The sequence below is a fragment of the Anabrus simplex genome, chromosome 5 (assembly GCF_040414725.1).
Source record: "Anabrus simplex isolate iqAnaSimp1 chromosome 5, ASM4041472v1, whole genome shotgun sequence".
Taxonomy (NCBI): Eukaryota; Metazoa; Arthropoda; class Insecta; order Orthoptera; family Tettigoniidae; genus Anabrus; species Anabrus simplex.
This window is the reverse complement of record NC_090269.1, coordinates 371,772,427-371,799,579: the sequence shown is the minus strand read 5'-3', so window position 1 is coordinate 371,799,579 and position 27,153 is coordinate 371,772,427. Positions and strand designations below refer to the sequence as shown.

At 42.3% G+C, this 27,153-nt stretch overlaps 1 protein-coding gene across 1 annotated transcript; it reads right to left on the bottom strand.

Moving 5' to 3' along the window:
- Positions 1-285: 285 nt before the first annotated feature.
- On the bottom strand, positions 286-27,153 carry LOC137500928 (ejaculatory bulb-specific protein 3-like). The gene is made up of 2 exons (XM_068227670.1): positions 26,934-27,153; positions 286-537 (listed from the first exon to the last, which is right to left on the bottom strand). Exons 1-2 carry the CDS (start codon positions 27,124-27,126, stop codon positions 365-367), a joined length of 366 nt encoding a protein of 121 aa, XP_068083771.1. The 5' UTR covers positions 27,127-27,153; the 3' UTR covers positions 286-364.

Below are 27,153 nucleotides of genomic sequence, written 5' to 3'. Positions count from 1 at the left end.
CACTTAAATATATTCCGACTGAAGCGGTGGTGATTTGTATTTTAAGGAGATTGCCCAAGGATTATGATCCCGCAACTTCGATCACAAAAAGTGAACTCATGGTCAGCTTCGGTACGCAGCCCATCCAGGAAGATTTGTACTGCACGTGGGAATGACATCATATTGCGTCAACACAGGGATGCCTGGTAGATACCGTCCTTACATTATAATTTGGGTTAGGGAGGCTTACGTCTAACTTTTAACTCTGAAGACAATCAAAAGGTACACATCTTTCCAACAGTAAAATTAACTTTGTAAAAAGAAAACAGCTTTTTATTTAGAAATAAGGTACATGGTAGACTGAAGTCTAATTGCCAATCTTCAATTAAAGCTCTGGATGCTTTGCAGCATAAATTCCTTCAGGGTCGTATTTCTTGGCCAACTTCTCGAAGTCCCCGGGATTGTTTTTCTTGAGGTAAGTGATGATTTCCCTGATAATACTCCTCTGCTTGTCAGTGCACTTGGCACAGTCCGTCTCGAGAACTTCAGGTAACCTCTCTGGAAACAGCGAATACACGTTAGATTAGTGTAATGCAGGAAAACAGAAAGAACGGTTGTTATAAAATTTATAAAAGAACACTTCACATAGACTCAAGAATGAAAAAAGTATCTTGAAACCAAAGAAAGTTCGCCACATAGGTCTCCGATCTTGATGGAACGTAGTGAGTGGTATCGTCTAGGGTAAGCAATTGATTGAAACTGAACTTAAGACGATATTTTCGTTCACTGATACAAATAATTTAAAATGATGTTCTTGAAAGGTGGCTCCGACTTCGTGTGCTATGACTGCTTAATAGCCTCTGTTGGAGATATGTGGTGTGGCTTAATGTCAACAGAACCACTCTGATTTGTATCTTGTATACAAACATGTTGTGGCACTTGTTCAAAAACGCTTGGATTCGCCATAGAGCGTTTCGACTTCCCACTATAATACTACTGTGTCAATATATGCTTTAAATGTAAGTACTGAAAATAGAATAAGTAAATAACACCCCGTCCACCTCTGTGGTGTAGTGGTTAGTGTCATTAGCTGTCATCTCAGGGAGTCCAGGTTCCATTCTCGGCTCTGCCTTCCTTGGTGAGACGCCACTGACTATGCCTGACGGTTATGACGGTAGGAGGGATACAGCAAGACAATCAGTAGTAAACGATTATTTTCACTGACTATTCTTCTTTCCATCAATTTATTTCGATATATATATAATTTGAAAAGTGATTCGAGGATTGGAACAGGGTCAGCCTCTGGAGGTCAACTGAGTAGAGGGAATCAATTCCCACCTCAGCCATCCTGCAAGTTGCCTTTCGTGGTTTCTCATTGCTTTTCCAGTGTTTATTGGTTGTTCTCTGTGCATTTAGGTTCAAAATGGAGGGTATTATTTCCCGGGATCGACCAGAATTCAAACCTCAGACAACCAGTTTAAAAGCTGGATACTGACCAACTGCAGTAATCACGTCACTCCCCCTCCACTAAGCCTTCCTATCAGGAACAGGATCCTCATATGAGAATGGTTTTATGTGGTTTCTCATTTTCACTTCCAGTAAATGCCGGGGAAGTTCCTATTCGTACGCCACAGGGGATTCCTTCCACCTCCTTGCCTATTTTCATTCACCATATTTCATTCAATCTTTAATAGTTCCTCAACTGAGGTTCGCAAGAAGAAGGGCAACCAGCCGTAAAATCATGGCATAAAATTCCACCTCACCTCGTTTCTGACTCCGTATTAGGAAACGGGACAAAAAGGTAGACATACGTACAGTAAATGATCCTCGTGTAGACCAAGCGATACATTTCCTTCTAACCTGGCTACTTTCACTACTCAGAGGTAGCAATTTCTTCGTAGTATAATAATGTTATTAGTTTTCATGCGCACTAACTACTTTGGCGGTTTTGGAAACGACAGTGTTCCAGAAGTTTGCTCCACAGGACTTCTTTTGCGTGCCGGTAAATGTACCAACACAAGGCTATAGTATTTGAAAACCTTTAAGTACCACCAGACTCAGCAAGGATCGAACCCACCTACTTGAGCTCAGAAGGCCAGTATTTTCCTCTGAACTACTCAGGCCGACTTCAAGTTATTCGTGCATATTTTTCTCCTTGATGTTGCTCGTGGGCTCTTTTATCAGACCAGGACTTGGAAGATTCAGTGGAGGATATTGCTTCCAGTCCTCGTTATATTTAACTCGTCCTGAGTGCTGTTATTCCATTTTTTTCTATCCCAATTTCATGAAAATCCGGGATTGCACGTGGGATTAAAAATAAAAGTCATGATTCTGTGATACGGATTCCAATTTAAGTGGAGGTGCGGTGGCTATGATCATATATCAGCAGTTATATAAATATTACAGGTTTACTTGCTCTTGGAGGAGTCATATTTACGTAGTGTATTAGGTATCATCCAGGAAAAAAATATATATGTGAATTTATCTGCCACACGGAAAAGCATAAAATCATTAATATTGTTACGAATAAAACACCGACTGTTTTATTACACTAATTTATTTCAGGATGACCCATTAAATGCACACAAACAGTACTCTAAGGCAGTACACAGTCTTCTGTCCCGTACGCCGTCTCCAGTCCAGCTACTGACAGTACGCTCCGGCGCAACAACAACGCCTCTTCAGATTCTGGTGAGACAGTAGCGACAGCCCACACCGCTGTCTTCCTCAGCCCAGCAACCGAACCCCAACACACCAAGTCCAACGCTGACTCAACCCACAATGTCCCGACCTCTGAGTCCCACACTGACTCCCATCAACAATGAGTCCACCACTGACTCCACCACGGAGTCTAACAGTGAGTCCCACACTGACTCCATCACGGAGTCCAACACTGGTTGACTCCTCGGGGCTAGCCTACTTTTTGTAGCTCGGGTGACGTGTACCGGAATATTCGCGATGTGGCTAGAGACAGAATATTCTCGTTGCATCTTCCAGACACTCACAGGTAAGGCAGCCGACGAGAACAATACACGAACAGGCCGGCCATGCCCTCCAGGCCGAGTGCAAGATCCCGGCTCGTCTGACTCACTAGCCCCTTCCAGAAAGTGCCACGCTGGTACGCAACATCATGTTTTTGGGCTTAGAAGACGAGAGAGTGACTACAGATTCTTGGGTTAGTCCTTCTTAGTAGCTTCAAACGACATGCAGGGGTACATACAGAGTGTTCGGAAACAACGTGAGTTGGGTATATGAGCGTTAGAGGAAAGGTCATGATGATAACTTACTCAGCTTCTGAAGTTAGCCAATTAGATCGATTTGCGGGCGAATTGAAATGGGCTTTACGGGGGAGGAGGGGGGGGGGGTGTTGCCAAATCTATCCGTGGATTAAGACCGACTTGAGAGCGCCAATCGAAGAAGACACTTCGCAACGGGAGGGAGTTAAATACGGACCTCAGAACCGACAGGATTATGCCACAGCAAGTACAGTACGGTGATACCGGCTGAAACCCATGGTGTGCTTTGGTTTGATGCTGATTTCTTGGTATGGTTCTCAAGTCGGTCTGAAGGCAGGTGCAGATACAGCAACACCGCCTCCAAAAGCCCATTTGAATTCACCCGCGAAGCGATTTGATCGGCTAAATTCAACAGCTCATAAAATGACAACGGTACGGGATATCACATTAATGATTATAAATTATTTATCAGGATCACCAACCCTCTTACGCTTATATACCCGGTTCAAATTGAGTATCCTTTCACTCCACCCACAGGGGAGAAAAGGAGTTCTGATAAATCGAAAGAAATGTGTACCATACTGTTCTATGTCCATCAATATGGCAGCTGTTCCAACATAGAACATTTCCATGCCATGTCACAAGACAGCCCCACCTGTCAAGATCTACGTCCAACAAAGTGGTTGCTGATTTAGCACACGATTTAATGGCCCTAAATATTGGCAAGATACTTATTATGAGAACAATTCGATTACCTTTTTGTGACCTAGACGAAATGCCAGTCAAAGATAGTGGAAACTCGTTTAAAACACGGCGCCATTTGTATCTACTGTGTGTAGAAGGCATAGTTCTGGCATTTGGTAGTAACGTGAGGAAGTAGATAACGAAGACTGTTTACCATGCTTACCACGGTGTCGGTGTCCGCCTCTGTGGTGTAGTGGTTAGCGTGATTAGCTGCCACCCCCGGAGGCCCGGGTTCGATTCCCGGCTCTGCCACGAAATTTAAAACATGGTACGAGGGCTGGAACGGGGTCCACTCAGCCTCGGGAGGTCAACTGAGTAGAGGTGGGTTCGATTCCCACCTCAGCCATCCTGGAAGTGGTTTTCCGTGGTTTCCAACTTCTCCTCCAGGCGCATGCCAGGATGGTACCTAACTTAAGGCCATGGCCGCTTCCTTCCCTCTTCCTTGCCTATACCTTCCAATCTTCCCATCCCTCCACAAGACCCCTGTTCAGCATAGCAGGTGAGGGCGCCTGGGCGAGGTACTGGTCATACTCCCCAGTTGTATCCCCCGACCAAGGACACTGCCCTTGAGGCGGTAGGGGTGGGATCCCTCGCTACGTCCGAGGGAAAAACCGAACCTGGAGGGTAAACAGATGATGATGATGATGATGATGATGATGATGATGACCACGGTGTCGGTTTTCTGTCCACGCAAAATTGTCTACGCTAAATTGATGATGCTAATTCCAGTTAGACGCCTAGCTCAGGGGCGTAGCCAGGAACGGTGGTGGTTACTGAGCGTTACAAGCCACCCCCGCCTAATGGAATGTTTACAAAAAAGAAAATAAACGGAAACTGACAATAAACTAAATGAACATTCAGCGACATAACTGTAGAACCAACACATCTGTAATTCACTTGTATCATTGTCCTTGTGATGACAAGTCATCATGCACCTCCACTGTGTTCTACCATCATTTACTAACTATTCCATTCCCCTCTCCGTTGCTCAGACGGCAGCGCGTCGGCCTCTCACCGCTGGGTTCCGTGGTTCAAATACCGGTCACTCCATTTGAGATTTGTGCTGGACAAAGCGCAGGGGGAACAGGTTTTTCTCCGGGTACTCCGGTTTTCCCTGTCATCTTTCATTCCAGCAACACCACTCTCTCATATCATTTCATGTTTCAGTCATTAATCATTGTCCCAGAAGGGTGCGACAGGCTTCGGCAGCCGGCACAATTCCTATCCTCGCCGCAAGATGGGGGCTTCATTCATTCCATTCCTGACCCGGTCATTGATTAGAAAACAGGTTGTAGGTTTTCATTTTCACCCTTCCCCCCGAACCCACCCCATCGGGCGATCCCGGCTACGCCAATGGCCCAGCTCAAAATCATATCCATGTTAAAATCAATTTTGTATGGACTGGGAGAGAGAGAATGTAACTTCTCATCTGTTATATTATACAGGCTGTCTTAAATTATAGGCTGAGCGCGTTCTCACATCTGGGCTTCCTGGATTGAATACAGGCCTATCTACGTGAATCTATGCACCAGGGAGTCTAATATACTACTTACTTCAGTTATTTTATTTGTACTCTTTGTTTACATTCAGCGTTTCGCAACTAATATTCTGAATATACTAAAGAATGACCTCTTCTACGCATTGCAAGATTCCTTTCACTTCTTATACATCCACTAGCATTTTCTCATTCTCTTTCTCAATGTGCTCTTGGTTCAAACGGGTTTGTCACTATGAATAACATACATTCTTCACAGGTATATTTACTTAATAATAATAATAATAATAATAATAATAATAATAATAATAATAATAATATTTCCTTGTGCTCAGGCGGCTAGGACTATACAATTCACCGGTGGTCCATAACCCGTTAGAGGAGAGATCCTCACTTGGACTATGTGCAAGTAGGGCAGCATCCTGCTTCATGAATTTACCGAGCTCAGAACACTTTAAGCAAGCCTCGGACCTATGGGAGTAATGGAGTCCCACTCCCATTTGACAGGCGAGGGACTCCTTGGAAACAACTTGGCGAACGAAATGGATTTCGATGGGGAGCTATCAATATTAATGGGGCTTATGGAAGAAAGAAGGTAGAACTGGCTGAGTCAGCAAAGAGGATGCATCTGGATGTGCTAGGAGTAAGTGATATTCGGGTAAGGGGAGATAAGGAGGAAGAGATAGGAGATTATAAGGTGTAATTGACGGGTGTAAGAAAGGGAAGGGCAGAGTCTGGGGTAGGGCTCTTTATCAGGAATACCATTGCAAGCAACATAGTTTCTGTTAGGCACGTAAATGAGCAAATGATGCGGGTAGATTTGTCAGTGAGAGGAATTAAGACAAGAATTGTGTCCGTGTATTCACCATGTGAGGGTGCAGATGAGGATGAAGTTGACAAGTTTTATGAAGCATTGAGTGACATCGTGGTCAGGGTCAACAGCAAGGATAGAATAGTGCTAATGGGCGATTTCAATGCGAGAGTTGGGAATAGAACTGAAAGATACGAAAGGGTGATTGGTAAATGTGGGGAAGATATGGAAGCTAATGGGAATGGGAAGCGTTTGCTGGACTTCTGTGCTAGTATGGGTTTAGCTGTTACGAATACATTCTTCAAGCATAAGGCTATTCACCGCTACACATGGGAGGCTAGGGGTACCAGATCCATAATAGACTATATCTTAACAGACTTTGAATTCAGGAAATCTGTTAGGAATGTAAGAGGTTTTCGGGGATTTTTCGATGATACAGACTACTATCTGATCTGTAGTGAACTAAGTATCTCTAGGCCTAGGGTAGAGAAAGTGAAATCTGTCTGCAAACGAATAAGGGTAGAAAATCTCCAGGACGAGGAAATTAGACAGAAGTTCATGGATATGATTAGTGAGAAGTTTCGAACAGTAGACAGTAAGCAGGTTCAGGATATAGAAAGTGAATGGGTGGCATACAGGGATGCTGTAATAGAAACAGCAAGGGAATGCCTAGGAACAACTGTGTGTAAAGATGGGAAAAGGCGAACATCTTGGTGGAATGATGAAGTGAGAGCAGCCTGTAAACGTAAAAAGAAGGCCTATCAGAAATGGCTCCAAACAAGGGCCGAGGCACACAGAGATTTGTACGTAGATGAAAGAAACAGAGCGAAACAAATAGTTGTTGAATCCAAAAAGAAGTCATGGGAATATTTTGGTAATAACCTGGAAAGGCTAGGTCAAGCAGCAGGGAAACCTTTCTGGACAGTAATCAAAAATCTTAGGAAGGGTGGGAAAGAGGAGATGAACAGTGTTTTGAGTAATTCAGGTGAACTCATAATAGACCCCAGGGAATCACTGGAGAGGTGGAGGGAATATTTTGAACATCTTCTCAATGTAAAAGGAAATCATCATGGTGGTGTTGCAAACAGCCAAGCTCATGGGGAGGAGGAAAATGATGTTGGTGAAATTATGCTTGAAGAAGTGGAAAGGATAGTAAGAAAACTCCATTGTAATAAGGCAGCAGGAATAGATGAAATTAGAACTGAAATGGTGAAGTATAGTGGGAAGGCAGGGATGAAATGGCTTCATAGAGTAGTAAAATTAGCGTGGAGTGTTGGTAAGGTACCTTCAGATTGGACAAAAGCAGTAATTGCACCTATCTATAAGCAAGGAAACAGGAAGGATTGCAACAACTATCAAGGTATCTCATTGATTAGTATACCAGGCAAAGTATTCACTGACATCTTGGAAAGGAGGGTGCGATCAGTCGTTGAGAGGAAGTTGGATGAAAACCAGTGTGGTTTCAGACCACAGAGAAGCTGTCAGGATCAGATTTTCAGTATGCGCCAGGTAATTGAAAAATGCTACGAGAGAAATAGGCAGTTGTGTTTATGTTTCGTAGATCTAGAGAAAGCATATGACAGGGTACCGAGGGAAAAGATGTTCGCCATACTGGGGGACTATGGAATTAAATGTAGATTATTAAAATCAATCAAAGGCATTTATGTTGACAATTGGGCTTCAGCGAGAATTGATGGTAGAATGAGTTTTGGGTTCAGGGTACTTACAGGAGTTAGACAAGGTTGTAATCTTTCACCTTTGCTGTTCATAGTTTACATGGATCATCTGCTGAAAGGTATAAAATGGCAGGGAGGGATTCAGTTAGGTGGAAATGTAGTAAGCAGTTTGGCCTATGCTGACGACTTGGCCTTAATGGCAGACTGTGCCGAAAGCCTGCAGTCTAATATCTTGGAACTTGAAAATAGGTGCAATGAGTATGGTATGAAAATTAGCCTCTCGAAGACTAAATTGATGTCAGTAGGTAAGAAATTCAACAGAATTGAATGTCAGATTGGTGATACAAAGCTAGAACAGGTCGATAATTTCAAGTATTTAGGTTGTGTGTTCTCCCAGGATGGTAATATAGTAAGTGAGATTGAATCAAGGTGTAGTAAAGCTAATGCAGTGAGCTCGCAGTTGCGATCAGCAGTATTCTGTAAGAAGGAAGTCAGCTCCCAGACGAAACTATCTTTACATCGGTCTGTTTTCAGACCAACTTTGCTTTACGGGAGTGAAAGCTGGGTGGACTCAGGATATCTTATTCATAAGTTAGAAGTAACAGACATGAAAGTAGCAAGAATGATTGCTGGTACAAACAGGTTGAACAATGGCAGGAGGGTACTCGGAATGAGAAGATACAGGCTAATTTAGGAATGAACTCGATGGATGAAGCTGTACGCATAAACCGGCTTCGGTGGTGGGGTCATGTGAGACGAATGGAGGAGGATAGGTTACCTAGGAGAATAATGGACTCTGTTATGGAGGGTAAGAGAAGTAGAGGGAGACCAAGACGACGATGGTTAGACTCGGTTTCTAACGATTTAAAGATAAGAGGTATAGAACTAAATGAGGCCACAACACTAGTTGCAAATCGAGGATTGTGGCGACGTTTAGTGTATTCTCAGAGGCTTGCAGACTGAACGCTGAAAGGCATAACAGTCTATAATGATAATGTATGTATGTATCATAATAATAATAATAAAATAATAATAATAATAATAATAATAATAATAATAATAATAACATCCGCCTATGTGGTGTAGAGGTTAGTGTGATTAGCTGCCTTCCATGGAGGACTGGTTTCGATTCCCACCTCACTCATCCTCGAAGTGGTTTTCCGTGGTTTCCCAATTCTTCTTCAGACAAACCACGAGATGGTACCTGATTAAGGCCACGGCCGCTTGCTTACCTCTTCCTTGTCTATCTCTTCCAATCTTCCCATTCTCATAAGGCCCCCGTTCAGCATAGCAGGTGAGGCTGTCTCGACGAGGTACTGGTCCTCCACCCCCATTTTATCCCCAACCCAAAGTCTGACGCACGAGGACACTGCCCTTGGTGTAGTAGAGGTGCAATTCCTCACTTAGTCTTTGGGAAAAAACGGATTAAGAAAGAAATAATAATAATAATAATAATAATAATAATAATAATAATAATAATAATAATAATAATAATAATAATAATTGTACCGGGTGGTACACATCCACGTCGCTAATTCGAACCTTGCGCCAGTTGAAACTCCTCTACTGGAGGAAGCCGGAACTTTATCTACTGTGTTAATTTTCAAGTTTCTCAGAAGATGTCACTACTTGGAAATTTTGAAGTCTCTGAACTGGGTCGTTTTCGATGTATTTTTGTTTTGCCTGTAGTAAGAAGTGTGGACATTCTCTTCTAGATGGCACTACTGAAGAAATACAATTATGCACCCTGGTGCGAAGTGAAAGAACTATGTTTTTGAAGAAATTTAGTGTTCATAAGTTTGTTCTTTGTTAAATTTCTTTCAGTCATTGTTTAAGTTGGCAAGATTAACCCTTTCTTTCCCCTTGTTTTGAATTTACCAATCCCGAATTTCTCGAATTAATTTTCCACCAATAATGTGTTTCTTCCTCATCTTGTGCAGGGGTTTTCTTGGTTAGCCAATAAAATTCTTGTGGGAGGGTGTTCTCATTCTTGAAACGTCTCGAACTTTCCGCGAGAGTATATAAACTGCTGATTTTCGGGTCTCCGCGCCTCTTCAGTACCATCTATCAGTGCATAAAGTACGTAGCAGGGGGCGGGAAGCGCCTCTTTCTTCGGGCAGCAGTTCAACCACAAGGTAATGGCCGTTTAATAACTTCTTTTCTTGTTAGCTCAGCAGTTTAACTCTCGGGGCAGGTCCGAAGCTTTTCCACCATGTAACTTTTCCCCTAAAATGTAAAGACACTTAGTATCTATTCTATCTTTTAAACTACATATTGGGATAGAGAGTGCTTAACCCTCTCAAGCTCCCACTCATATTGCATTGAGGTGAACTTATTTTTCACAACCGTTTCTTCCTTAACGTAATGTAAATTGTTTCCTTCTAAAAGTCACCTCTTTAGTATGGGATTAGCCCTTGCAGTAACGGCCTAGTGCCAAGTAGGTTTTATATAAAGTGTGTTAGGAGTGCAAGAACGCCTCCTCTCAAGTTGGTATTTTAGAGGCCACGTAATTAACCTTTCCTTACTTAATAGGCCTCAGTAGGTTGGGTATTTTACCTCTGTTTTCATGTCCTTGGAGGACAACTTGAAAGTGGAGTTTGGTGTGGGTTTGGATAGGCTCGTACTTAAGAGCAGATTGCTCTTTCTAAAAATTTTGTTTCCTGCGCGCCTCGAGGAGGCTTTACTGTGTAATTGGGAGCAAGTGCTCCTGGGCATGATAGGGGTCTTCTGCCCCTTTGTTGAATTGTGTATATCGTAAAGTTGGGCTAATTGCTCAAGAATTGTGAGTCCGGGGCTCGAAGCCCAAATCCTGTGAATACTGTAATTGTACATTTGTTACCTTGCTACTCTGTACTTGCCATTCTTGTTATTTCTTGATTTTGCTAAGAAAATATAACCTTGTTAAATTTTATCTCAACTTTAATTTCGTATTCTGAGACCTGTTCACCCCCGCACTTTCTTTCACCTCTGCTATTCCACAGATACCTCGGAACAAGTGGTAGCAGAGCGTGGTTGAATGGGTCTCAATTTAGCCCCTTTTGACGGCTAAACATTGCCTTATTTTCGAACTCTAACAATTTTCTCAGTTGCTGGAATTTTTTGATTTTTCCGTTTGTTTTCAAAATTGCTTTGTCATCATGCCCGGCCCTCGCGATATTCTCCATCTTAACTATTTGCGCAAGGAGGAGTTGATCTATGAATTAACTATTAGAAATGTGCAATCTGGTGCCACGGTTGCGGTAGACACAAATAAGCTTAGAGAGTCCCTTGATTTGCTCATATCCATCCCCACTTTGGGAGAGAAAGAAATTGACGACTCTCTTTCCACGATCACTGAAAATACTACTGAGCTAGAATCTGTAGTTAGTTTTTTTGAAGAAAATGATCCTTCTCCTAATCAAATTAAACGTGTGCAAGCCAGGTTATTTCATTTTTCTAATAGAGTTAACGATCTGTTGTCTCTGAATTTGAATGACGTTCAGAGGAAGGAAGCTAGTGTGGTTCTTGAAAATCTTTCTGAATTATCCAGTAAGGTTACCCAATTGTTAACTGGGGAAGTTCCTCCCAAAACTGATCAACCCACTACGGTGAATGTAGGTAGCGAGGAAGAGCCTCCTAAGAGAGAAGTCAATAGGAAAACCGTTGGAGCTCAAACAATCTCTGCCCCATTGGACAACGAGTCTGAACGCCGTACCTCGTTGAATAATGTACTTTCTGAATTAACGACTTTGCCACTGAAACCTTTACCTACTATGTCTCCTGGGTTCAGCAGCTTGCCTCATCCATTAGTAATGTTGCTTAGAGGTATCTCTAAATTTTCTGTTAACACTACCAGTGAAGTTATTTCATTCTTAAGGTTTTTAGTTGAGTTCCAGGATCATGCCCTTGTTTTTTCTCTTTCTCCATGTCAGATTTTGCAAATTATCTATCCCTATGCAATTGGTATTCTCTGAGACAAAATAGTAAGAGCCATTGCCGAGCAATCATCTATTGAGGACTTCCACGCCCACTTGCTAGCTAACTTCATCCCGGCTAGGGCAAGGTCCTCCCTTATTCAGAAGTACTATTATCGTGTACAGCGCTTGGATGAAAACCTGGCAGATTTCATCCAAGATATTAAGTTCTATACTAGGGTGTTTGCTCTTCACTTCCCTGAAGATCAGATTGTACAGGCTATTGTGGAAGGTATTTCACCATCTTATAGATCATATTTGTGTTTCGCGGCGTGCCCGCAAACCTTCTCTGAACTTGAAGCATTGGCTGTCTCAGCGGAAGGAGTTAGCTACGCCGATTCCTTGCGTGTCGCGAAAGAACCCCCTCCTTCTTTTAGTAATCCTCGGCCTCCACCTCGCCGACCAGTCACACCTCGTAAATGTTATGCTTGCGGGTCGCCTGACCATCTTCGGAACAAGTGCCCATTGATCAAATCTAGTAGGGCAAATAATGGAGCTGGCTCATCACAAGGCTGTTTTAAATGTGGGGCTTTCTCACATATCGCCAAGAATTGCCCAAATTCAAATAGCACCCCCTCCTGCTCAACTTCTGATGCAACTTCCACCAATGTCACTAATAACAAGTGACTAGCGGCTTCGGCTGAGTCGACTAATTCAGCTTCCCAAGGCTCAGCCCCTGGTAAACAGGTCGAAAATTCAGGGAAAACTCAATCTTCAGATTTATCTTTTGAATGCCCCAAAGAATGTCTTAGGATTGCGGCGGATACCCCCGCACCTGTTCCTTTTCTTAAGATTGAATTAAATAATGAACCTGTAACAGCTCTTTTAGATTCAGGCAGTGTAAGTTCTATTATTTCGGATCAATGGTATTCAAAATTGAAATCTATTTGTAAACTACCTGACTATGGCTCATCTCCTGTTCAATATGTTTCGGCTAATTCTTCTCCATTAGAAATTTTAGGCTCTTTAAATGTCAAAATTCGTATTTTTAAATTTACATGGAAAATTAAATTGTTTGTGGCCAAGCACTTGTCTTGCCTTTTATATTGGGAGCTGACTTCATTTCTAACTCCGGTCTAGTGCTCGACCTTCAGAGTAAATCGTGCGCATTCAAATTTGCTTCCCATTGTAAAATCCCCTTGTTAAAGTGTAATTCTGTATCATGTTCCTCTATTTGGCCTACCCAGGATGAGATGTTGTTAGACCTTAGACATCTACCTGAGGAGCAGGCTGATAGTATTCGTAAGTTGTGTCAGTCGTTTCCAGAGGTATTCTCTGATACTCTTGGTGTTACTGACCTTATTGAATACAAAATTGAGGTCACGGATTCGATTCCGGTCCGTTTTCCACCATATAGGCTGTCTCGACCTAAAATGAAGGCTCTGAAGGAAATCATTGATCAAATGTTGAAGGATGGTATTATTGGGGCTTCTAAGTCGGCGTATTCTTCACCTATTTTTCTAGTCCCGAAACCCCAACGGGGGCTTCAGCCCTGTCATTGATTATAGGGCTCTCAATCGGAAGGTGGTGTTACAATCTGTGCCCCTTCCTGACCTTCATTCTTGTTTTTCATGGTTTCGTAAGGCCATGTTCTTTACCATATTGGACCTGAATCAGGCCTACAATCAAATTCCCCTAGCCGAAGAGTCTAAACACCTTACAGCGTTTGCCACGGATTGGAATTTGTATGAATACAACCGCGTGCCTTTTGGGCTCCCTACGGGAGCAGCTGTACTCACTAGACTGCTAGATATGGTCTTCTCTGACATCAAATTTGAGTACTTATATCACTATCTTGATGATGTCGTCGTATTTTCGGAGACTTTCGAAGAACACCTAGATCATCTGCGAGAAGTTCTCAATCGCCTTCGTAAGGCCGGGTTAACTGTGAAGTTGTCCAAGGTTGCCTTTGCTAAGCCCTCCATGTCATTCCTAGGGCATATTGTGTCACCTGCTGGTGTTGCAGTCGATCATTCTAGAACACAGGCCATCCGTGATTTTAAACCTCCTAAGGACATCAAAGGTATCGCCAGGTTCATTGGTATGGTGAATTTCTTCAGGAAGTTTATTCCTAACTTCGCTAATAGAGCGGCGCCCTTGAACCTTCTTCGTAGGAAAGGCATCAAATTTGAGTGGGGACCTTCTCAACAAGCCGCTTTTGAAGATCTTAAATTATCTCTCTGTAATGCCCCTGTCCTTGCTATGCCGGATTTCTCTTAGAAATTCATCGTCCAAACCGACGCGTCGTCGTCGGCTGTAGCTGCAGTCCTTCTTCAAGAGACTGAACTAGGGAGGCGACCCATCGCCTATGCATCTAGGACTCAATCGGCTCAAGAAGCCAAGTATTCCATCTATGAGCTCGAGGGTTTGGCAGTCTTATTTGCCTTAGAAAAGTTCCGTCTCTATCTGGAACATGTCAAATTCGACCTGGAGACGGATAATCAAGCCTTAAGCTGGGTCTTATGTAGGCCGCGTCGTACTGGTCGTATAGCCCGTTGGGCCATCCGTATTTCTGCCTTCCAATTTGATGTTAGGCATATCAGAGGTACTGAAAATGTAGTCGCAGACGGACTCAGCCGTATGTTTTCCAACGACGTCGAGACCCATGAGCCGGTCGATAGTCCATCACCTCCAGAGTCCATACTATCTGAGGTTAATGCCATCTTAACAGATGCTCCCATGCTCTTTAGGGACATTGAGAAATACCAACGTGAAGATCCGACGCTGGCTCCGATAATGGAAACCCTTTCTTCTGGGGAACATGTTGTCCCTTACGTACTGAGGAATGGTGTGTTATGTTGCTCTTCGGGGCATGATAAGATGAAAGTTGTCGTTCCAGCTGTTCTTGTACCTATGATCTTCAAGTACTAACATGAGACCCCATTAGGGGGGCATCTAGGCATCTTTAAAACTCGTGAAAAGGTTCGTGAAAGGTTCATCTGGAAGGGTATGGACGGTGAAATTCGTGAACTAGTAAATACTTGTAAATCCTGCTTACTTAGTAAACCAACCATGTCCACCAAGGTAGGCCTGTTGTCTTCTCATCAAGCGTCGCGCCCTATGGAACGCCTGTATATTGATTATGTAGGACCCTTCCCCCAGTCAAAGGGAAATGCCAACAAGTTCATCTTTGTAAGTGTAGATGGTTTTACAAGATTTTCCTGGTTATTTCCGACTAAGCTGGCTACCGCTCAGTCCACCATTACTTGTCTAAATTCAGTCTTTGCTTCTTTTGGTCCGTGTCAATATATTGTGTCTGATAATGCTAAGGCTTTCACATCTAATTTATTTCGTAAATTCTGCTTTGACCTGTCCATCTCTCATGTGACAACTTCTGCTTATTACCCTCAACCATCTCTGGCTGAACGGGTTAATCGTAATCTCAGGTCCACGCTTATTGCCTATCATCACGAAGATCATTCTAGGTGGGACACGTCCCTGCATTGGTTAGCTTTTGCTTTGAACTCGGCTGTTCATGAATCTCATAAGTTTACTCCAGCTTCTTTAATGTTCAAGTTTGTTCCCAACACGCCGCTCTCTAACCTCTGGTCTCTGAGTGACATTCTACCTGAGACAATAGATCCCGATAACACTAAAGATCTTTGGAAGAAGGCTAAAGCCAATCTTAAAGTGTCTCATGAAAAGGTTAGGGAAAGATATGATCGTGGACGGAGACCCACCAATTTGAAGGTAGGCGACCAGGTGATAGTCAAGAATTTTGTTCCCGCGGGCAAGCTTGCCCCCAGATTTCATGGGCCGTGTACTATTCTAGATTTCCTTACGCCGGTTACGTTGTTATTAAGTAATCCAGCCACCGAGAGGATATTTAGGGTTCACCTGTCACAGGTGAAACTGGTGTAATTTCTGTGTTAACTTGCTTCATATAATTTTGAAAGAAATATGAAGGTTATATTTTGTTTGAGGGGTTTCACTTTTAAGGCCTTCTGCCCTTGGAATCTGTGTCCTTTGTGTGTAACCATTTATTGTAAACCTTCTCCGACCAGTTAAACTGCCATCCTGTCCTTACCACGGCCATTACCACGCTCCCGTCTCCTGCTAACATAACACACAGTGGCTTATATATGAAATGAATATCTTCACGCCGCTGGCCCCTCAACCTCTCCACAAAGCCTGTGCCCTCGAAAAATGATGGTGGACCAACAAAATTCTGCCGCCGAGTTTTATGTTTCAGTGCCCCCGCAGCAGCGCGGCGCCGTACCGCTACTGAGGCAGGGTACGGGCCCTCCCTTCTCCAGTGAGGCCAACCAGTGTACGGCGAGCCGGAGTCTTCCTCCCGGCCAAGGCTGATGTGCGGCGCACAACCTGTAACTGGCCCGCGACCTGCATGTTCGCCGCGGGCGTGGCGTGCTTCAACTCCACTACTCCTCTCATAGTGCGGGCGAGCGGTATCTCAGGGTACTTGAGGGGTCCGAGCGGCCTCCTCTGAACTCAAGCAGCGGCGGCTGGTCTGGCCGTCAAACTTATCAACGTTTAAAGTACTTATTCAGCTATATGGACGTTCCAGTTCAACAATTACTACCTTTTTTTGGATTTTACTGCAATATCTGGTGGACTTAGAGAATTTTTCCTCAGCTTTAAAAACTAAAAGGTTCCTTCTGAATTCAACTTCTACAAACATAAAGACATTACTTCAAAAGTCACTACAAGAATTCTGAGACTGGATCCAATCATTTTAAGAAAATTTGTTGGTAAATACTTCTGCAACTTACTTCAATATCAACATCATAACTTGAACCTTGTTTTCAAACAAATTTGATGTGTCACCCCTTGGAGGAGCTTTTGGGGGTGGGGGTCTGTACCGGGTGGTACACCTCCACGTCGCTAATTCGAACCTTGCGCCAGTTGAAACTCCTCTACTGGAGGAAGCCGGAACTTTATCTACTGTGTTAATTTTCAAGTTTCTCAGAAGATGTCACTACTTGGAAATTTTGAAGTTTCTGAACTGGGTCGTTTTCGATGTATTTTTGTTTTGCCTGTAGTAAGAAGTGTGGACATTCTCTTCTAGATGGCACTACTGAAGAAATACAATTATGCACCCTGGTGCGAAGTGAAAGAACTATGTTTTTGAAGAAATTTAGTGTTTATAAGTTTGTTCTTTGTTAAATTTCTTTCAGTCATTGTTTAAGTTGGCAAGATTAACCCTTTCTTTCCCCTTGTTTTGAATTTACCAATCCCGAACTTCTCGAATTAATTTTCCACCAATAATGTGTTTCTTCTTCATCTTGTGTAGGGGTTTTCTTGGTTAGCCAATAAAATTCTTGTGGGAGGGTGTTCTCATTCTTGAAACGTCTCAAACGTTCCGCGAGAGTATATAAACTGCTGATTTTCGGGTCTCCGCGCCTCTTCAGTACCATCTATCAGTGCATAAAGTACGTAGCAGGGGGCGGGAAGCGCCTCTTTCTTCGGGCAGCAGTTCAACCACAAGGTAATGGCCGTTTAATAACTTCTTTTCTTGTTAGCTCAGCAGTTTAACTCCCGGGGCAGGTCCGAAGCTTTTCCACCATGTAACTTTTCCCCTAAAATGTAAAGACACTTAGTATCTATTCTATCTTTTAAACTACATATTGGGATAGAGAGTGCTTAACCCTCTCGAGCTCCCACTCATATTGCATTGAGGTGAACTTATTTTTCACAACCGTTTCTTCCTTAACGTAATGTAAATTGTTTCCTTCTAAAAGTCACCTCTTTAGTATGGGATTAGCCCTTGCAGTAACGGCCTAGTGCCAAGTAGGTTTTATATAAAGTGTGTTAGGAGTGCAAGAACGCCTCCTCTCAAGTTGGTATTTTAGAGGCCACGTAATTAACCTTTCCTTACTTAATAGGCCTCAGTAGGTTGGGTATTTTACCTCTGTTTTCATGTCCTTGGAGGACAACTTGAAAGTGGAGTTTGGTGTGGGTTTGGATAGGCTCGTACTTAAGAGCAGATTGCTCTTTCTAAAAATTTTGTTTCCTGCGCGCCTCGAGGAGGCTTTACTGTGTAATTGGGAGCAAGTGCTCCTGGGCATGATAGGGGTCTTCTGCCCCTTTGTTGAATTGTGTATATCGTAAAGTTGGGCTAATTGCTCAAGAATTGTGAGTCCGGGGCTCGAAGCCCAAATCCTGTGAATACTGTAATTGTTCATTTGTTACCTTGCTACTCTGTACCTGCCATTCTTGTTATTTCTTGATTTTGCTAAGAAAATATAACCTTGTTAAATTTTATCTTAACTTTAATTTCGTATTCTGAGACCTGTTCACCCCCGCACCTTCTTTCACCTCTGCAAATCCACGGTACTCCGTAACAATAATAATAGTAATGGTTTTACGTCTCACTAGCTTTTCTTTTATGGTTTTCGGAGACGACGAGAGGCCGCAAATTTTGCCTGTAATTTTGAAGTAGGAAAACAAAATTGAATCAAGTGAGATTTAATAGAACCAGGGAGAAATAGGACTTCTCATGGCTCCAGCATTTCATACAACCTCGCCGTTTTAGGATTTGCAATAATCCCAACGCCAACTAAGACTTTTGTCATGTTGAGAAATCCTTCTTTTTCCTTTCCCCTTTTTATTCGTTGGGCCGAGCGAGATGGCCGTGCGGTTAGAGTCACGTCACTGTGAGCTTAAATTGGAGAGATAGTGGGATCGAACTCCACTGGCGGTACCACTTAAAATGGTTTTTCGGCCTATTTTAAAACCAGTCAAATGCTGGTTCTGTATCTTAATTAAAGCAACGGTCGCGTCCTTTTCTGTCCTTTCGTCGCTATGAAACCTATCTGTGAAGGTGTGACTTACAGCAAATAATAAAAACTAAAATAAATCAATTTAAAATAGACTATTATTATTGCAAGCACAATAATAAGAATCATTTAAATGATTTATTAAATAAAATCTCATAATATTCATATCCTTCAGTTGATTTTTATAACATGTTTAATGCAAAAGATTTTATTTATTTTGTTTATTTATTCTTCTTCTTTATTCGTTCTGTTCTTATTAGTTTGGTCTGATTGCTTATCCTTCTTCTTCTTCTTCTTCCAAAATCTCTTAATGAATTCGCTGTGTTGTTTTATGCGTTTTTCTGTTCACTGTTTCGAAGTGTTCTCTTCAGCTTTTTAGCTTTGCAACCACAGTTCCAAAATCTTTATAATTTTCCATCGTATCACCTGTAACGTATATTTCTTGTAATCCAGCTTAATTTCTTCCAACCAGTTGATCTTGATTTTCTTCGATTTGATTATAGTAAACAGTTTTTTAATAAATCTATATTCATTTGTCTTACTTTCATGCTGTAGTTAAGACTATAATACATTCTCTTATACTAAACCAAGGTTAACGACAACGTTAAATTAATTATATCGATACTTACAATTACTAAGATGTAATAAGAATATGACATATCAGGAAGTCCTTCGAGGTCTACTCAAAAGGTGTGCACGTGAAAGAATGTACAGTTAGCAGAAGTTCTTGTGTAGAAAAGCAAACAATACGGTTGTGGAAACCGTCACGTTGTCTACCGGGCAGTCAGGTATCTTCAGGTTAGGCAGCAGTCATGTTGGAAAGCCAAGGTCCAAAATGGGCTCTACACGCCACAAAGCTTTTTACCGTTAATAGAGTAGAGAACAAATTACTGGGGGAGATAACATGATATGGGCTTTTGGGCTTATGCCGTGTCAAGAAAAAAGCCGAGTTCGATTCCCGGTCGCGTCTTGTGATTTTAAGCGCGTAATGTTTAACGTCTATCTCTCGGGGACATAGACCTACTACAGCACTTAGTTAACTTTCCACAGTTGACACCAGTCACCCTCACAGTGGAGTCTGCATTTAAATAAATAAATAAATAAATAAATAAATAAATAAATAAATAAATAAATAAATAAATAAATAAATAAATAAGATAAAAACAAACAAACCAATCAATCAACCTGTGGTATTAACAGCCCATTGTGGGCCTTATTGTTCCAGGACAATTATTGTCTAGCCGCATGACTTTGCGACCTTGGAGACCACATGGTCAACTGGACGATTTTAATGATAGGTGTTATCATGAAGTCCTTGACGCTATGAGTAACGTACTATTCATAAATGGGATTGAATTAGTGTCGCAGACTTTGCATTGGTAATTTTTTTACAAGTTGCGTTACGTCGCACTGACACGCATAGGTCTTATGGTGAGGATGGGACAGGAAAGGGCTAGGAGTACGAAGCAAGCGGCCGTGGCCTTAATTCAGGTACAGCCCCAGCATTTGCCTGGTGTGAAAATGGGAAACCAGAATTAGTACGAGAGAACAGTAGAATTGCTCTCTAAGATATGTTGCAAATATTAACCGTAAACCAAAATCGATTCGAGTGAAAATCCAGCTGCTAAGCCTCCGTATTATGACACTCTCCAATAGGAATAAGAATAAGAATAGGCTAAGAATTATAATAAGACTAAGAATAAGAATCAGTTGCCAAAATAGTGGGGTTAGGGGTGCGCAGGTGTGAGCTTGCATCCAGGAGATAGTAGGTTCGAACCCCACTGTTGTAGGGGTTTTCCGTGGTTTTAAATTTTCACACCAGGCACTCCTTAATTATTATTATTATTATTATTATTATTATTATTATTATTATTACTCCTTAATTAAGGCCACGGCCAGATCCTTCCGATTCCTAGGCCTTTCCTATCCCATCGTTGCCATAAGACCTATCTGTCGGTGCGACGTGAGGCAGATAGTTTATAAAAGATGCCAACACAGAACAACTACAACAAGCCTGGACACCGAAAGAACGCCATGATTCATATCCTCACCATTTAAGTAAACCATCCGTTGGAGAGACTGATATCTACTCTCCGGCTAAAACACAGCTAATTCCACGCACAAAGAGACGCGTTCCTGATATAAATCCAGGCTATTCATAATCACCAGTAACTACAGCAAATATATCATAAAGGAAGAAGTGAACGACAAATGCAGGAGATATGAAGAAACAGCTGAGACTGTGATGCGCATTGGGGGTGCCAGTAGCGGCGATTAGAGGGGGCAAGGGGGGCAGTCATCCCCCTACTTTCTGGAGAGAGGCGATGACCTTAGATGTTAGGCCTTAAACAATCATCATCAACTTGGAGAAAATATTATATTTTTATTACATTTTAGCCGGCTGAAACTAAGAGTTATTTACAAAAGCCATTAGTACAAGCGCTTATCAGCTAATTCTTTTCTTTATTTTCTTTAATCATTACCAAAATTATTAGCGGAAATACGCACAAAATGTCCTTCGTCCCGGCCCACCGATTTGTGTAGCGCCACAGCAAATAGTGCAGACTTTGCCTGTGCTATAAGGAAGGATACCAGGGCAATATTTTTTTCTAAGGTCCTAGACACTGAGGTACCATTCACCACCTTGCCGCGTGCATTCGTCATTCTGGCGGCCTCTTTAGTGTCTGTCACGTTGTTAGTGTATAGTCAAATACTAAATGGTTTTTAATTGTATAATCACGCCGTATTTCTTTTTAATTTAATAAATGTGTAATATTAGTCCTTTGGCGAAAGTTTTATTGTATAGTATGGAATCAAAATCTCAAAAAAAACTATTATTACCGCATTTAAAATGGTAAACTGTCAATCTTTACCTCTCTGTCGAAATTCGCTGACAGAGCTTAATAAAATTACCATTCTGTGGCCTTTTTTTCAAGTTTTGATGAATATAGACCCCTCCCCCCATCCTCCGCTATATCCCGCAAACCCGGATACTGTTTGTTGTCTGTAAATCCTTTGCCCCCGTAATTTTTATTCCCAGTCGCCGCTACTGGTGGATGCACGTAAGGCCATGGCAGATAAGGATTATACTCATGGTGAGGCAGCAAAAATTGTGCACCAAGAGTTGGAAATCAAGTCGAGACATGTTGCTGTTGTTGTTGTTGTTTAAGTCATCAGTCCACAGACTGGTTTCATGCAATTCTCCATAACACCCTATTCTGTGCTAACCTTTTCATTTCTACATAGCTGCTACATTCTACATCTGGTCTAATCTGCTTGTCATTTTAGTACCTTGGTCTACACCTACCGTTCTTACCTCACACACTTCCCTAAAAAAACAGCTGCACAAGTCCTGGCTGTGTTTTTTTTTGCTAATGGCTTTACGTCGCACCTATCTTGTCGCCTAAGAGTTGGAAGGAAGCGGCCAGGTACAGCCACAGCATTTGCCTGGTGTGAAGATGGGAATCCACGGAAAACCATCTTCAGGGCTGCCAACAGTGGGATTTGAACCAACTATCTCCCGGATGCAAGCTCACAGCCGTGCGCCCCTAACCGCTCGGCCAACTCGCCCGGCTGTGTTAAAATGTGTCCTATCATTCTATCTCTTCTTCTCGTCACATTTAGCCAAACCGATCTCTTCTCATCAATTCGATTCAGTATCTCTTCATCTACCCATCTCACTATCAGCATTGTTTTGTAACACCACATTTAAATTCTTCTATTCTCTTTCTTTCTGAGCGAGTTATCGTCCATGTCTCACTTCAATACGATGCCACGCTCCAGATGAAAGTCTTCAAAAAAATATTTCTAATGCTTTTATCAATGTTCGAGGCGAACAAATTTCTTTTCTTAAGAAAGGCCTTCCTGGCTTGTGCTAATCTGAATTTTCTGTCCTTACTTCTACCATCATTAGTTATTTTACTACCTAAGTAACAATACTCATCTACTTCCTTTATGGCTTCATTTCTTAATCTAATATTTGCTGCATCACCTGACTTTGTTCGACCGCACCCCATTACTTTTGTTTTGGACTGATTTGTTTTCATCTTGTATTCCTTCCCCAAGACTCTGTCCATTCCATTCAGCAAATTCATCTGCTAAATGTCCGGCTCCATGGCTAACTGATTAGCGTGCTGGTCTTTGGTCACAGGGACCACGGGTTCGATTCCAGGCATGGTCGGGAATTTTAACCATAATTAGTTCATTCCCCTGGCACAGGGGCTGGGTGTATGTGTCGTCATCTTCGTCATCATTCCACACTCATCACGACGCGCAGGTCGCCTACGGGAGTCAAATCAGAAGACCTGCACCTGGCGAGCCGAAGTCCTCGGACACATCCCGGCACTAAAAGCCATACGCCAGTTTTTCTTCTGCTAAATAAGTTCAACCGCTCTCAAGAGTTGGGTAAAACGTTGTGGAATAATAATAATAACAATAATAATAATACAAGGACGAAATCTAGATGTCAAAATCTCATATGTTATGAGTAGGGGGCGGATTTTTATGACCTAAAAATGTATGAAATATGTATGCATTTATGACCTAAAAAACATAAAAGTATGAACTATAAAATTCATAATATGTCTTTTTTTTTTTTGCTAGTTGCTTTACGTCGCGCGGACACAGATAGGTCTTATGGCGACGATGGGACAGGGAAGGGCTAAGAGTGGGAAGGAAGCGGCCGTGGCCTTAATTACGGTACAGCCCCAGCATTTGCCTGGTGTGAAAATGGGAAACCACGGAAAACCATTTTCAGGGCTGCCGACAGTGGGGTTCGAACCTACTATCTCCCGAATACTGGATACTGGCCGCAATTTAAGCGACTGCAGCTATCGAGCTCGGTGATATATAATGTGACTTAATGAATAGCTTCTACGTTACATAAACACTTTTGTTACGATTGCTGCAGGCTGCAGTTAATTTACAATTTAAAAAGTTTTAATTCTTCGAAATCTTTAACCCAAAATCAACTATGAATACTTCATGAACTCGTTAAGGTTACACTGCATAGTCCTAGGCAAGGACGGACTCTGTGGAAGACATAAACACTACATTTACTTTCACTGTTCAATATTCGATCAGTTTTAATTTATGCACAAAACATATGTTATTTGAATGAAACTTTCATACCTGATCTAGTCTCCGTTACCAGAATTGTTGCAATTTATGACCACATGCATCTTAAGATTGTTGAATGAGAATCCCCTCCTGTTGTCGTTGAGTATCGTCTTGTAGCGAGAAAAACTTGTTTCGACATTACACCATGTAACGGGAGCGTACTTGAATAGAGTTAAATCACTTGGAGAAAATTCGTGGAAATTTGCAGATGAAGGGTTTCCACAAAGAATGTCACTTATGCCACGCAGATGCACAAGTCCGCTATTTTTTCCAGTACATTATCTAATTTTCTACACACCCTAGATGAAATGAAATGTCGTATGGCATTTAGTGCCGAGATATCCCAGGACGGGTTCGGCTCGCTAGGTGCAGGTCTTTCTATTTGCCTGCTCGTCGTGATGAGGATGAAATGATGATGAAGACAACACATACACCCAGCCCCCGTGCCGTTGGAATCAACCAATTAAGGTTAAAATCCCCGACCCGGCCGGGAATCGAACCCGGGACCCTCTGAAACGAAGGCCAGTACGCTGACCGTTCAGCCAACGAGTCGCACCCTAGATGATATTGTTCCTTTCGCTTGCTTTAATTCCTGTTCAATGCACTTTACAAATTCCAGTGCATCGCTTAGTTTTGCACCTGAAACTTCCAGTTGCGTGATAGCTCCAGATAAAGAATTAAAATTGGATTTTATGTAGCAAACAATAGCTACTACCTGTTAGAAACATTCCATAAGCTACTTTAGAATGGTTCTTCAGTAGTATATTCCAGTCTATCCTGAAAAATAATTTCTAGAGCTTATTCTGATTTTTATAAAACGAAATCCAAACGAAAATTACCAAAATATGCCGTTATAATGATATTTTGTTCAAAATATGCCATAAAACTTAAGAAAACCTAAATATGCATTTATATGCCCAATAAAACCTGTTTAATTTTGATTATCATTATCATGCTCGGAAACGTGTTGAAAATACAAGACTATAAGATATAATATTAAGGGAAAAATATGACGTCATAGAAATCCGCCCCCTAGTTATGAGTACTGACCACCCAGTGCGCTCGAGAATGAAAGGTTCAAACTGTACTGGAACCTATCTCTGCAGGTATGTAAGATCAAACAGGCCGGATATTGTCCTTATTGACAAATAGATTAGGAAGATTGATCTTCTGGATGTGACGGTAATTTTAGATCACAATGTCCACCACGCCTGTCCAAAAGTACACTGACCTCGCAACGGAAGTTCGAGAACTCTGGGAAATGGATCTAGCAGCAGTGTGGCCTTTAATCATCTCTGCCACAGGACTTGTGCACATTAATCTGCAGGATCTCATCTCCTATACAGTTCCACAAATTCAAAAGATTGTCATTCGACTTGTCGGTGGTCCAACAGCTCTGCACTCTGACCGGCCAACCGAGCAGAGGATGGGTAGCCACGGCTTTGTATTCGGGAGACGGAAAAGTGTTGGACCTCACGGCTGGTCCCAACCACCGGCTGTCTTGAGAATGGTTTTCGTGGTTTTCCATTCTGCTGCACTAAGGCGAATGCCCTGCCAATTCCTAGTAAAGGCCATGGCCACCAACCCTCACACGCATCTCCTTCACCCTAACGAATCTCCCAGGCTGAGAAACAGCGTTACTGTCTAAGAGGCCCGCCTCCCCCCTTCAGGGGAGGAATAAACACATTTTAGCAGCAGTAGTTGTCATTCTCAAAATCTGCCGCACGTCAAAGACCTTCCTATCATTCTATCACAGCAGTAGAGGTCAGGAGAAGTCACAACAGCCAATCTCCCGATCCGTGAACCGCCACGGCGAGTGAAACAACAACAACAACAACAACAACAATAATAATAATAATAATAATAATAATAATAATAATAATAATAATAATAATAATGACCGTCTCTGTGGTGTAGTGGTTAGTGTGATTGACTACCACACCTGGAGGACCCGGTTCGATTCCCAGCTCTGCCAAGAAATTTGAAAACTGGTACGAGTGCTGGAACGGGGTCCACTTAGCCTCGGGAGGTCATCTGATTAGAGGCGGATTCGTTTCCCACCTCAGCTATCCTCGAAGTGCTTTTCCGTGGTTTCCCACTTCTCCTCCAGGCAAATGCCGGGATGTTACCTAACTTAAGGCCACAGGCGCTTCCTTCCCTCTTCCCTGTCTATCCCTTCCAATCTTCCCATCGCTCCCCACAAGGCCCCTTTCAGCAGAGCAAGTGAGGCCGCCTGGGTGAGATACCGGTCCTCCTTCCCAGTGGTAACGCTAACTCAAAGTCTCACGTTTTAGGACACTGTCCTTGAGGATTTTTAGGTGGGATCGCTCGCTGAGTCCGAGGGAAAAACCAGCTTAAAGAAATGAATTATTAATAATAATAATAATAATAATAATAATAATAATAATAATAATAATAATAATAATAATTGTTTGGCCTCAGCTACCGTATTGGTGGACTACTGAAGAGGTGCCATCTAAATGGCCTGCCTTTCAATTTCGACACTGAGATTGCAGATTTGTTTAGAATCGAACGGAGAATTGTAGTGAGCGGTTCCTACCGCTAGGTCTATTAGTATTGTCAATGAATCACTGTGTGCCACGAGAAGTTTTTAACCTGCCAACAACATGAAGTGCCAAATTCTTGACCGCCTTTCAAAAATAGACTACGACAGCTGAGTTCGAGCCTGCGATCTTGGAATTATGGCGCAGACACTCTACCACTGACTAACCAAAGCAGCTGTAATAATAATAATAATAATAATAATAATAATAATAATAATAATAATAATAATAATAATCCTAGCAAGTGGCCGAGTGATTTGTGTCAAGTACCTATCAGCTTGCATTCGGGAGATAGTGGGTTCGAACCTCACTGTCGGTAGCCGTAGTTTCCTATTTTCACACCAGGCAAATGCTGTGGCTGTACCTCAATTAAGGCCACGTCCGCTTCCTTTTCACTCTTTCTCCTTTCCTATCGCATTGTCGCCATAAAACCTATCTTTTTCGGTGAGACGTAACAAATTGTACTGTAAATAATACTAATACTAACAATAATAACAATAACAACGATAATAATAATATGCGAACTCCTGCCAGGAATAGACACATATAATTTTTGTTGAACATCAAATATAATTATTATAACTGTCATCATGAAGCGGACAGTGGTAAGAAATAGTTACCTTTCAGCGCTTTGGCGTCTTCAGGACATTTGGCTCCACCATCGAGCAGACAGTTGACGTACAAACCCCTAAGCCTGTCGTTGGTTAGAATAGCTTTAATATCGACATTGTCATACTTGTCTGTGTATTTGTCTTCGGCTACGACGCATCCCACGACCACCAGCACAACACACAAGACAGCTGTACGACTCATGGTGTTCGGACGATGTGTGAGGATAAC

Coding starts and splice junctions, on each gene's coding strand:
- LOC137500928 (XM_068227670.1), bottom strand. CDS start 27,126: ATGAGTCGTACAGCTGTCTTGTGTGTTGTGCTGGTGGTCGTGGGATGC. Junction 538..26,933: donor AGACGCCAAAGCGCTGAAAG/GTAACTATTTCT, acceptor CGCTGTTTCCAG/AGAGGTTACCTGAAGTTCTC.